Source organism: Thamnophis elegans, chromosome Z (genome assembly GCF_009769535.1).
Source record: "Thamnophis elegans isolate rThaEle1 chromosome Z, rThaEle1.pri, whole genome shotgun sequence".
NCBI lineage: Eukaryota > Metazoa > Chordata > Lepidosauria > Squamata > Colubridae > Thamnophis > Thamnophis elegans.
Window position 1 is genome coordinate 55,897,631 of NC_045558.1, and position 13,498 is coordinate 55,911,128.

The 13,498-nt window shown below is 43.3% G+C and overlaps 1 protein-coding gene across 1 annotated transcript in view; it reads left to right on the top strand.

Moving 5' to 3' along the window:
- The window catches only part of LOC116521163 (prostatic acid phosphatase-like), a 39,458-nt gene extending 26,441 nt beyond the window's left edge, over nt 1–13,017 (top strand). The window contains exons 9-10 of the mRNA XM_032235860.1: nt 8,990–9,096; nt 12,876–13,017. Of these exons, the coding sequence (XP_032091751.1) occupies nt 8,990–9,096; nt 12,876–13,017 (249 nt within the window). The remainder of the gene's footprint in view (nt 1–8,989; nt 9,097–12,875) is intronic.
- The last annotated feature ends 481 nt before the right edge of the window (nt 13,018–13,498 follow it).

A 13,498-nucleotide genomic window follows, 5' to 3' on the forward strand; every position in this document is an offset into this window, starting at 1 on the left:
TAAAACAGCGCCTCCCACCCCCACCTCCCGCAGTCGTCACAGAAGGATACCATGGTCGATGGTATCGAAAGCCACCAAGAGGTCAAGGGACGCCTCCATCCCTGGCTCTCCAGAGATCATCGGTCAACGCGACCAAAGCGGTTTCTGTGCTGCAGCCAGGTCTGAAGCCAGACTGGAACGGATCGAGATAGCCGTGGTTTTGTGGTGGAACCGGTAAAAGTTGGCAAATCCCAGGAAGCTTTGTAACTGTTTACGTGTTCTGGATGGTTCCCAGTCAAGAACCGCCTGAACCTTTAAAGGATCCATTTCTATGCCCTGGTGTGAAATGTGATACCCTAAGTCAGTGGTCCCCAACCTTTTTATCGCCGCGGACCAGTCAGCCTTTGATAATTTTACCGTGGCCCGCTGAGCGCGCGCAGGGGTGGAGGGGCGTTGTTCGCGACGACACATTGATTGCATACCTGCGCGGGGCTCTCTTCCCTGGAGCCTTTGTGCACGGCCCAGGAGCTTTTGCGCATGGCCCAGGAGCCTTTGCGCTGCAGCGATCATGTCCCCCGGCCGCTGCAGCAATCATGGCCCCCGGCCGCTGCAGCGATCATGGCCCCCGGCCACTGCGCGGCCCAGTGCCAGGTACTCCACGGCCCGGCACCCGTCCGCGGACCGGGGGTTGGGGACCACTGCCCTAAGTAATCAATTTTCTCTTGGTGGAATTCACATCTAAAGAGTTTAGCATAAAGTTTGGCAGAGTGAAGTTTGTTCAGAACTGCCCGGACTAGTTTTACATGTTCTGCCTTGGTCCCAGAATATAACAAAATGTCATCTAAGTATACCAAACAGCCCTTATATAAATGCTCCTGTAACACTTTGTTTATTAATTGCATAAATACTGCAGGGGCCCCTTGTAGCCCAAATGAAATTGATAGCATCCAAAAGGGGAGTTAAATGCCATTTTCCATTCATCTCCCTCCTTAATTCTGATGTGGTGGTAAGCCTCCCTTAAATCCAGCTTTGAAAAAAAAATCTCTTTGGTGAGGTGTGCTAGCATGTCTTTCATAAGGAGAAAAGGTACATGTTCTCCACACTGATAGCATTTAAATTTCTAACACAAAGATGTTTTCAACCATCTTTTTTTTCTCCAAAAAACACTGAGGCTGCAATTTTTGGTCGGGCTGGCTCAATGAAACCCCTTGCTAGGTTTTTCTCAATGAATATCCTCAGTTCTTCCAGCTCCCTCAGGGACATGCTATACATTTTGGGTTTAGGGAGTTTGGCACCGGGTAGAATTTCTATCATACAGTCAGTGGAGCAGAGGTGGGGGGGAACTTGTCAGAGGCTTTTTCGCTAAAAACCTCAGACAGGTCTTTATATTCTTTGTTATGCCCTGGGTTGGCATAATGTAAGTGAGCATTGCTGTTTCTTGGTGATCTGCCCCCTGTTTCTTTGTGGATTCTCAGCAAAAGTCACATCATCTGCACTCTTATGGTACCTTGCTTCCAATTAATTTGGGGGTTCCATTTTTTCAGCCATGCAAGACCCAAAATTAGTGGCCATCCCATGCCAGGCACCACTATAAATGTAAGTATTTCTTCATGGCTTCCGATGCCTATCTGGAGTGGCTCAGTGGCAAATGAAGCTGGCTCCCCCCCTGCTATTGACCCATCTAATTGGCAAAAAGCTATGGGACTTTTCAACTTTCTTACATTAATCCTCAACTTTCTTACCAGCGTTGGGCTGATCAAACAGCAGGTGCACCCTGAGTCCACTAAAGCAGAGATTTTTATTCCCCTCTCCCAGTTGCGTATAAACAGTCTTAGGGGGAGGGTAAGCAGTTTAATTGGCTTGCTTACCAGTGGTTCATCCTCTGGATGGCTTCCGGGGAAGTATGGTTCCTCCTGCTGAGAAGCGGGGTTTCCTCCTCAAAGAGGGGAGCAGATGGAGATTCTATGATCTTCCTGCTCCTCAGGAGCATTTCCTTCCCACGTTGGCCAAGTTTCATAGGTTTCCTCCCCAATGGGCACTCTGGTTTCCTAGCTGGTACTTGAGAACAGCATTCTGCAGCTCGATGCCCCTCTTTTCCACACTTGAAACAGGCTGAGGGTTAGGAAAAGATGCTATTTGCAGATTGAAAGGCTCTTGCTTCCAATGGGGTGGGGCTTTCTTCCACATTTGCCCCACTCGGTACTGGTTCCTGGCTATGTCGATCTCTGCCTCTTCAGCAGTGAGATACCACTCATGTAGATGGTTTAGCGCATCTTGGGCCACGCAGGCATTGTAGAGGTCATCACTCAGCCCATCCTTGAACCAGCTTACCAGGATATCTTCTGGCCAGTTCACACAACACGCCAGGGCTCGGAATTCTTCGGTATATTCTGTCACTGGCTGGCATCCCTGCTTCACCACTTTAATGTGGTCACATTCTTTGTGGTATGCGAGGGGGTTCTCAAAATGTTGTCACTGGGCCATCATGAAATAGTCGAAGTCCCACAGTTCTGGTGCATTGGCATCATGTAGGGTCACCATCCATCTGGCAGCAGTTCCTTCCAGTGCTAGGGTAACCACTCACACTTGGGATTCTTGGGTTTGAAAATCACACCCATATTCTTGCATGTAGGTGAGCACATGTGCCACAAAGAATCCCAATTTTTTCAGGTTCCCATCAAACATCACCCCAAGAAAGGAATTTTTCTTTCTAATTGCAGGTTTCGGGGTTGGTTGGGAGCGGCCCCAATTCATGCGCCAACAGGGGAGGAGGGTTTGCTGGGCTCCTTGCTGTTGATGCTGCACCATCCACTTGATCAGCAGGACCCAGAGGGGGGTTAGCCCCCCCCCCCAGCATCATCTATGGCTTCTGCCCTTCCAACGCCTCTTGTTTGCCGTTCTGGCTCCCTTGGATGTTGAGATTTTTCAAAATCTCCATCACTAACTGGGTTACACATTTCTTCAGATGATCCTCTCTCAGTGAGGCTTCATTTAGCTCCTCCTGGTCAGAGGGGGCGTCTAGCTCCAATTTCCACCCCGGTTTTTGGTTACCACAGGTAAGAGTGACTCCTATGGTCCTCCCATCTCAGCTGTCTTTTGTCCCGATGCCGATTGACCAGAGGCGATTTTCGGGGCCCTCCAGGTTCACTTCATCCTCTCTGACAGGGTACATAGAGCAGGTCTCCAGTTGGGGGGATTGCCGTCTCCCTTCAGCATTCAGCTTCCCTTTGTTCACTGTTGTGCTCGGACATGGTTTGCAAGGTCCCCTCATTAGAGCAAATGTTGTCTCGCCTGGTTGACCATTTTTCAGAGATGTTGCTTTATGTAAGGGCTCCTCTCCTAACTTAAGAAAGTGAAGACTCTTGAAACAGAGTATTTCAAAACGAACCTTTAATTAAGAAGGATGGAAACCATTAAAGGCAAAGCAACATCTGAATCCCCTTAGGCAAATCAGTAGAGACCCCTCCGATTTGTTAGAATGCAAATTCTAACCAATACACAAGTGTGAAAATGTTTCCTTTATCAACTGCCCTGAGAACTGAATTCATACATTCCCATGGCTATCTTCTGTTAGGCATTAAAGTGAAACATCCCACATGGCCATCATAAACATCCCCCCAAGAGGTAATATCTCAGGCATTTCGGCACCAGGAAACCAGTTGTAAAATATCAGTTGACACAGGCACTGCTAAAAATTGACTCCAAGGCCTCCCCTCCTCCCAATTGAATGGCAGTATCACTTTTAGGGATCTGACAAATAGTCTTTTTAATGTGTAAATAATGGTTAGAAATATGTTGCAATAGAATATTAAATATTTCCATATTAGCAATCTACAGCATCATGTGGCCATTATTGTAGCAATATCATAATATTAGTGATAAGCCATCATAGCGATGAGTGGAAGAATTTATAAATTTCCAGTGGGAATTTACTTGTTAATTGTAGGAATTCAATAGATTCAAAAAAACCAAAGGATCTCATCTTCAATTGCTGAAAAATTGTTTCTTTCAGCTATTCTCTCAGATAGCGATAGCACTTAGACTTACAATATATACCACTTCACAATATTTTACAGCCCTCTCTAAGTGGTTTACAGAGTCAACATATTGCCCCCAACAATCTGGGTCTTCATTTTACCAACCTCGGAAGGATGGAAGGTTGAGTCAGCCTTGAACCATTCAGAATCAAACTCTTGGAGTGAGCAGTGAATTAGCCCTGCAGGACTCCATTTTAACCACTGCATCACCACAGCTCTGATAACCTTTTGATAACTTTCTAAGGTAGTTCTCTTTGCAGTTAAGGTAAAGAGCTCTGCAGTATTTATAGGCAGTCATTGACTCATGATCACTATTGAGCCCAAAATTTCTGTTGCCAAGTGAAGCATTTGTTCTCCTTAACTGGTACTAAAAAAATGCTTTAAAAAGTTTTTTTTTAAGTTCCAATAATTGTGTGACACAGCTGATTGTCGCATACCTGATTGTCAGAACTTTTTAAAAACTTTTTTAGCATTTAAAAAATGTTTTATTTTAATTGAACAAAAACACAAAAAAGAATCATCCTTCATTACATCTTGTAGAAAGCATGTCAATTGGTTACGGATAACCTTTGTGCATTTCTTCCACAGCATTACTTATAGTTCATATTATATTATACACTTTAAGTCAAAAAAATCTTGTGTATCTTACTATCAATGTACCATAATTCTCACTTGACTACAATTATTTGAACATGCTTTTACCTCAAATCATTCATACTTAAAGACACAACCACATAATGGCATTCATTAGCTATTTCAAAAAATCCTCCAATAACATTACACCTTTATAGCATCTTTTAAGTAAAAGTCAATTAATAAAGTTTCTAAGCCTCCCCCCCTTTTTCCAACTCACTGATTAAAATTTATATCCAAGTTACTTTTGCCAATACCATGGCATGTATATATTGTTAAACAATGACTTTTAACATTTCCTTGTTATTATTATAATTGGCTAAAAATCATTTACTATTTATGTCCCATCTTCTCTCGTCAGACACCCACCCCTCAAAAAAAGAAAAAACCTTACGCCTTTATAACAATATCTAAATAAAAAATTATTAATAATATGTCTTTTTCCCAAGTCACAATTTGCAATTTATATCCAAATTTCTTTTGCTAGATTATCATACATGTATATATCATTAGGCTATATCCATTATTGTTTCCTTATTGTTATTATAGTTAATTAATTGTTAGCAAATAAACATTTGATAACAATCTAAAACAATCCAAGAGTTACAGAATTCCTACTTATTAGTCACCAAAATCAACTGATTTTTTTATTATCAACTTTCATTATCAACCTATATCTTTCCAGTAACAAAAAATCTTATCTCTCTTGCCAATTGTGGGGTAAGTCTTTTTTTTATCTCCTTTATAAGGTTTTTAGAGACTTCTCTCCACACTTTGAACTCATGTTTAGGATTTATATCCAAGTTACTTTTGCCAATACCATAGCATATATATATTGTTAAACAATATCCATTAACATTTCCTTGTTGTTGTTATAATTGGCTAAAAATCATTTACTATTTATATCCCATATCCTCTCATCAGAGCTCTCCCACAAAAAAAAAAAACCCTTACATCTTTATAACAAGATCTAAATGAAAATTTGTTAATAAAATTTATAGGTCTTTTTCCCAAGTCACAATTTAAAATTTATATCCAAATTTCTTTTACTAAATTGCCAATGCATGTATATATCATTATGCTGTATCCATTATCATTTCATTATTATTATTTATGGTTAATTAATTGTTAGTGAGTAAATATTTAATAACTATCTAAAACAATCTAAAAGTTACAAAATTCCTACTTATTAATCACCAAAATCAACTATTTTTTTATTATCAACTTTCATTGTCAACCTGTATCTTTCCAATAACAAAACAGTCTTATCTCTCTTGCCAATTGTGGTGCCAATCTTCTTTTTATCTCCTTTATAAGGTTTTTATAGGCTTCTCTCCATACTTTGTTGCTTGAAGGATCTCTCAGATAATCTCGTTGCCCACCAGTTGCTACTAAAATTAACTTGTTTTTGGTTGTCAATCTTGCTTCTGAAAAAATTTCTCTTCTTATGTCTATCATCATTAGTATTTTTTTTCTTATGTGTCCTGGAATCTGGGGTAGAGCTCCAATTCATCAAATTCCCTTTTCCATATTCCCTTCTTTCCACTTTCACTCACATTTGTTCCATTAATAATCTATTGTCTTATCTTTATCTTCTATATATTCATTCTACCCTTTAATTTTGGGGACTCCAACCCCATCATCTTTTGCTGTGAGGAAGACTAGTCATTCCAATTTCTTCTCAATTCTCCCATATCCTTCCAATAGATTTTGAATTCCAGCCAAGATATTTTGGAATTTTAAGGTTTCCTCATCTAAGTATTGATCCATGTTTTCAAAAAGAAGAGAAAAAGGAAAAGGAAAAAAACTAATAGCGACTGCCACTCTAGCCTTCCAGGCCTCTCTTATTTTTTATTTTAAATTGACTTGAACTCAAGTTATTTTATGCTCTTCAAAGGGGAAGGGTTCTGTTCCCTCCCCTTTCTTTCTTTCTTTCCCTGCCAAAATAATTCTCAGAGGCGCCTGTGAAAGCAATTCGTGCCCTTGGTTCTTTATCAGTTTCTGTAAAGAAGGTGCAAACCCTTCAGCTACAAAGTTAGTGAAGTCAAATAAGGTAAGAAGAGAGCTATGTGGTTTCAAAAACCCCAGCCTCTGACCTCTGAGTGGCAGTTAATTTTCAGCTTCTATAGCAGTGGTAGTCAAACTGGTCCCTACCACCCACTGGTGGGTGTTCCAGTTTTCATAGTAGGCAGTAGGGGTTTGCTGTAACTCTGCTTTATAAATTTTATAAAGTAAAGTTACTTCCCTACTTTATAAATCACCATTACTGTGGAACTGCTGAGCGATTAGAAAATTTTACTACTAACAGAGATACAAGGTTCACCAACAAAAAGGCAACTGACAGAAGCGCGCCCAACGAAACCGCTGTGATAAAACCACGAGTCCTAAACCACGCCGCCGAATGAGCGCTGAAGCACGCTGACAACAACGCGCCGACAAAAGCGTGTTGTAACCCTAACCCTAACCCTAATCCTAATCCTAACCCTAACCCTAAACCTAAACCTAAACCTAAACCTAAACCTAAACCTAACCCTAAACGTGACCCTGACCCTGATCCTAACCCTTACCTTAACTTAAATCGCGTTTCTGTCGGCACGCTGTTGTCAGCAGGTTAATGACATTGCGGTTTTAGCACTGTGGTTTTGCAGGCACGCTTTTGTCATGCGCGCATTGGTCGGGTCACGGAGATACAAAAGTGGGCGGTAGGTATAAAAAGGTTGACTACCCCTGTTCTATAGGGAACAAAGTTATTTAGATTTCTTTTAGTATGGTTTAATAACAGGTAGTAGGAAGAATTGTTAAAATAAAAAGGAAGGTTTTAATCCAGAAGTCAAAAAATAAAGCAACAAGAAACAGCATTTTTAGTATTTTTAACTACAAGTTTGAATCAGTAGTAAAAAAATACTTTAAAAAGATTTTTTTTAAGTTTCAACAATTGTATGGCATAGCTGATTGTCACACAGCTGATTGTCCACACTTTTATTTTTACTTTGTTTAGCATTTTTTAACTACTGGTTTGAACCAGAAGTAAAAAATGCTTTAGAAAGTGTTTTTAAAAGTTCCAATGGTGGCATGGCACAGCTGATTGCCGCACAGAGGATCGTTGGACTTTTTAAAGCATTTTTTAACTACCAGTTTACCGGTAGTAAAAAAAATGCTAAAAAAAGTTCTGATGATCATGAGGCATAGCTGATTGTTGGAACTTTTTTTAACTGTTTTTCAGGATTTTTTTTACTACCGGTTCAGATGAATTGGCCCGAACTGGTAGCATTTCACTCTTGATTTTGCTCCATTTTACAAGCTTTCTTGCCACAGTTGTTAAGTGAATCACTGCAGTTGTTAAGTTGATAACACAGTTGTTAAGTTAATCTGGCTTCCCCATTAACTTTGCTTGTGAAAAGGCCACAAAAGGTGATCACATGACCTTGGCACATAGCAACAGTCATAAATATGAACCAGCTGCCAGGCATCTGAATTTTGATTACATGATCATGGGGCTGCTGCAAAGGTCGTAACTGTGAAAAATGATCATAAGTCACATCTTTCAGTGCTGTTGTAACTTTGAATGATCACTAAACAGTTGTAAGTCATGGACTATCTTACTTAAGAGTCAGATCTACTGAACTATGTGGGATTTACTTTTATTAAAATATGCTAAGGATGAAAGGGATTGACTATCAGAAAATCTGGTAAAGATTGACTACCTTTGGCCTAACTAAACAGTTATGGGAAAGCTGAGGGCCCCTATATCAGAGGTGGTATTCAGCGGGTTCTTATCAGTTTTGGAGAACCAGTAGTGGAAAGCTTGAGTAGTTCAAAGAACCAGTAAATACCACCTCTGACTGGCCCTGCCCTCATCTATTCTCTACCTCCTGAGTCCCAGCTGATTGGGAGGGAATAGGGATTCTGCAGTAACCTTCCCCTGGAGTGGGGTGGGAATGGAGATTTTACAGTATTCTTCCCCTGCCACGGCCACCAAGCCATGCTCACCAAACCATGCCCACGGAACCGGTAGTAAAAAAATTTGAATCCCACCACTGCCCTAGATGGATATGGCCACATTACACAAGTGAATGCACTGATTTGGAAAGATAATTTAGAAAAAAATATTTTGTTTAATGTTGGGGCTTATTCAATATTTGTTCTGTTTAAACCTGAAACAATAGTGTCACAGAAATGAGACTGAAGAATAATGGGGTATCCATTGAAAGTCATAGGTGACTGAAATAGCTAACTTTTCTACGTTTACCTTTTTATGGTTAAGAAGTTTGAGATATTAACTGCACCATACGTTCACAGTGTAATGCTTTACTATTTTGACATTTTTCTTTCTATTTTAGCATGATATGACAATCATTGCTCTGCAAATAGCACTTGGTGTTTACAACAAGTTATTACCTCCTTATGCTGCCACCCATATTTTTGAGTTATATGAAGAAGACAATGGGCAAGTATTAATTCACAGATATGATAAATAACTATGATTTACTGAGTAAGATTTTGCATACTGTAAATATATCCACATTGAAAATTTCATTTCATTTTTCATTTTATTTGTCTTGTATGCCACCCACTCCCGAAGGACTCCGGGCGGCTCACAACAGACAAGGGAAGGGGGATAAATAGACAAAGACAACACTTTAAAAAAGACACAACATTAACAATTTCCGTGGGGCTGGATGTTTCACAAGCCCCCCGGCCTGCTGGAGCAGCCAGGACTTGGTGGCTTTGCGGAAGGCCGGGAGGGTAGTAAGGGTCCGGATCTCCACGGGAAGGTCATTCCAGAGGGCTGGAGCTGCAAGAGAGAAGGCTCTACCCCGGGGAGTCGCCAGCCAGCATTGGCTGGCAGATGGAATCCGGAGGAGACCTAACCTGTGAGATCTAATCGGTCTATGGGAGATAATTGGCAGGAGGCGGTCTCTCAGGTACCCAGGTCTGATGCCATGTAGAGCTTTATAGGTAATGACCAGCACCTTGAAGCGGGTCCGGAGACTAATGGGTAGCCAGTGCAGCTCGCGGAAGATAGGTGTGATGTGAGTGTACCTGGGTGCACCCACAATCGCTCGTGCGGCTGCATTCTGGACTAACTGAAGTCTTCGAACACTCTTCAAGGGCAGCCCCATGTAGAGCGTGTTACAGTAGTCCAGTCTTGAGGTCACAAGGGTGTGAGTGACTGTCTGAAGGGCCTCCCGATCCAGGTAGGGTCGCAATTGGTGCACCAGGCAAACCTGGGCAAAGGTCCCCCTGGTCACAGCCGACAAATGGTCTTCTAAAGTCATCTGGGGATCCAGGAGGACTCCCAAATTGTGGACCCTCTCTGAGGGGCATATAATTTCATCCCCCAGCCTGAGAGATGGAATAGTTGGCCAATCTTTGTGAGGGAACATCAGAAGCCACTCGGTCTTGTCTGGATTGAGTGCCAACTTGTTTGCTCCCATCCAGACCCTAACAGCCTCCAGGCACTGGCACATCACTTCTACTGCTTCGCTGAGTTGGCACGGGGCGGACAGATACAACTGCGTATCGTCCGCGTATTGGTGGTACTTAATTCCATGCCGGCGTATGATCTCACCCAGTGGCTTCATGTAGATGTTAAATAGGAGGGGGGACAGGACCGAGCCCTGCAGCACCCCATAGTTGAGGGGCCTTGGGGTCGACCTCTGCCCTCCGACCAACACCGACTGCGACCTGCCCGAGAGGTAGGAGGAGAATCACCGAAGAATGGTGCCTCCCACTCCCACCTCTCGCAACCGTCGCAGAAGGATACCATGGCCAATGGTATCGAAGGCCGCTGAGAGGTCAAGGAGCACAACGATAGAGTGGTGACCCCTATCCCTGGCTCGCCAGAGATCATCGATCAGCGTGACCAAAGGAGTTTCCGTGCTGTAACCAGGCCTGAAACCCGACTGATAGGAATCTAGATAATCGATTTCATCCAAGGACCGTCAAAGTTGAGAGGCCACCACTTTCTCAACAACCTTCCCAACAAAGGGCAGGTTGGAGACTGGATGATAGATGCTCAAAATGGCTGGGTCCAGAGATGGTTTCTTCAGGAGGGGTCTCATCACCGCATCCTTTAGGAGGGGCAGGAAGATTCCCTCCCGGAGAGAGGTGTTAACTATCTTCTGGATCCAGCCACGTGTCACCTCTCTGCTGGTCGAGACCAGCCAGGAGGGGCACGGGTCCAGTATACAAGTGGAGGCACTCACCGCTCCCATGGCCTTGTCCACTTCCTCAGGAGAAGCAAGTTGAAACTGAATCCATAAAGTATGCTCAAGACCTTCCCCCGGTACCTCGGCTGGTACCGTGCAATTGGAGTCCAGATCTGTCCAAATCCGAGCGACTTTATCCATTAAATACTGAACAAATTCCTCAGCTCTACTTTGTAAAGTGTCATCCGCATCCCTCCCTTTCAAGAGGGAGCGGGTTATTCTAAACAAGGCAGCTGGGCGCGATTCAGCGGATGCAATAAGGGCAGCAAAATGCGAGCATTTCGCCGCCCGTATTGCCACGAGATAGACTCTGATAAAGGCTCTCATCAGCGCTCGGTCTGACTCAGATTTACTGGCCCTCCAGCGGCGCTCTAGGCGTTTCTTTTGGCGCTTCATCTCCCGGAGTTCCTCGGTAAACCAAGGGGCCCTCCTGGATCCGCTGCCTCGGAGAGGTCGCAAAGGCGCAATCCGGTTTAGAGCCCCCGCCGCTGCTTTATTCCAGGCAACGACTAAGGACTCCACCAGATTGTGGACGATAGTGTCAGGTATTTCTCCAAGCGCCTTCTGAAATCCCATAGGGTCCATCAGGCGCTGGGCCGGAACCACCTAATCGGTTCCCCCTCCCTACAGTGGGGGATTGATTTCCGAAAGTCAAGCCTCTGTAGGAAGTGATCAGACCATGACAAGGGCAAGGTTTTAATGCCCTTCAACTCTAGATCACATCTCCACTGCTCCGAAAGAAATACGAGGTCAAGCATGTGACCCACTGAATGAGTCAAACCCCAAATTACTTGGGTCAAGTCCATGGCTGTCATGGAAGCCATGAACTCCTGCGCCCTGTCAGAGCATTCACCAAGTGTAGGCAGGTTGAAATCCTCCAGAACCATAAGCCTGGGGAACTCTATCGCCAACTCGGCTACTGACTCGAGGAGCGAGGGGAGGGCTGTTGCAACACTGTTGGGAGGTAGGTACGTTAGCAACAAACCCACTTGACCACCAAGGTCCAACTTCATCAACAGGGACTCACACCCGACAAGCTCCGGAGCAGGGATCCTACGAGGAACTAAAGACCTTTGGACGATGACAGCCACTCCCCCACCCCTTTACTGGGGTCGCGGCTGATGAAGCACCTGAAATCCTTCTGGGCACATTTCAGTGAGGGGGACTCCTCCCTCCGGGCCCAGCCAGGTTTCAGTAATACATGCCAGGTCTGCCCCCTCGTCTAAAATTAGGTCCCAGACAAGGGGAGCTTTGTGAACCACAGACCTGGCATTTAGCAACAACAGCCTGAGACCAGGGCCCTGACAGTTCTCGCCATCTGGCCCTGGAGTGGAACTAGCAGGGCCGGAAGGAGGGATCTCTGTGACGTAGCGAACCCTCCTTCCCCGGTAATGGCTAGCCCTGAAGTTCCCGTCGTACCTGCCTCTCCCCATAGTGACCGTAATGCTCCGGCCCACCCCCGCACCCGTAGACCCCATATTCCCTCCCACAGCCTCCGCACCATCCAGCAGGCAATTTTTGTCACTCATTCTGGGACGGGAGGTCGGCCTGGGCCCCCTACCACTTCTGCAATAGCACTCAGTGGAGGAGGCACCAGGCTGTACTCTCAATCCTCTCACACAAACACAGTCACTCATCCATGCATTCCCCACATAGGTCAATTAAAACACAAAAAATACAACAATAATAAGGTTAAAAAGTGGGTACAGTCATCAATCAGGCATACCATTCACACCACATTCCTAAAATTTATAGCGCACTGCGCAAGTATAGATTAATAACTGTGCAGATAGTTCTTAAAGTTTGAGAATGTGCACTGAATTCAATTTATAAGAATATACCCATTTGGAAGATGGAAACTTGTGGTTCTCATTTTATATATCCTATATTGCTGTTTAGCCCCCACATCCTTGTTTATGTCAATTTATTTTCATTGTGTAAAAAATATAGGAATTTGTGCTGTAAACCATATATTGTTTTGCCTTTCTTCCTCTTTGGGGTGGTACATATTCAGAAGCCATACCATTGAGATGTATTATCGGAACAACACTGCTGTTGAACCCCATATGCTCACTTTGCCAGGATGCTCAAAGGCTTGTCCATTGGAGAAGTTCCAAAATCTGGTTACTCCTATTTTGCCAACAAAAGAATGTTGAAAGAGGTAAGATAATATCATGTTTCCATCTATCTACCTGAGATTTTAATAAGATGTTGGAAACAAATTTAACAAGAGGTTTCCTACATTTTCAAATCTCTTTAATGTAGTACTTTCCAAGCATTTTTCTTCATTACCAAAATGGCATGTAAAACAGTCCTTTTTAGTGTTTATCAGAAAGTCCTTATTTCTCTGTGATTGGATAATAAGTTTGTGTGTTGTTAAAAAAAATATTTTTACTCAATTTTGGGTCATTTATCCAGGTTTGGAAAGCACTAATTTACTATAATCCTGAAATTGCTATTCTTCTTCAGAAGTTAGGTTTTCAACTTGAGGAATCCAACACCACATTTTATCTTGTCCTATTCTTAAGTATTAAAAGCCTACTAGCCTTTTTGCACTTACTATCCCACTGCTGAATGTAGGTTTCAGAGTACATCGGAAAGGACTTTACTCTTACATGAGTCTCCTTATATGAGTCT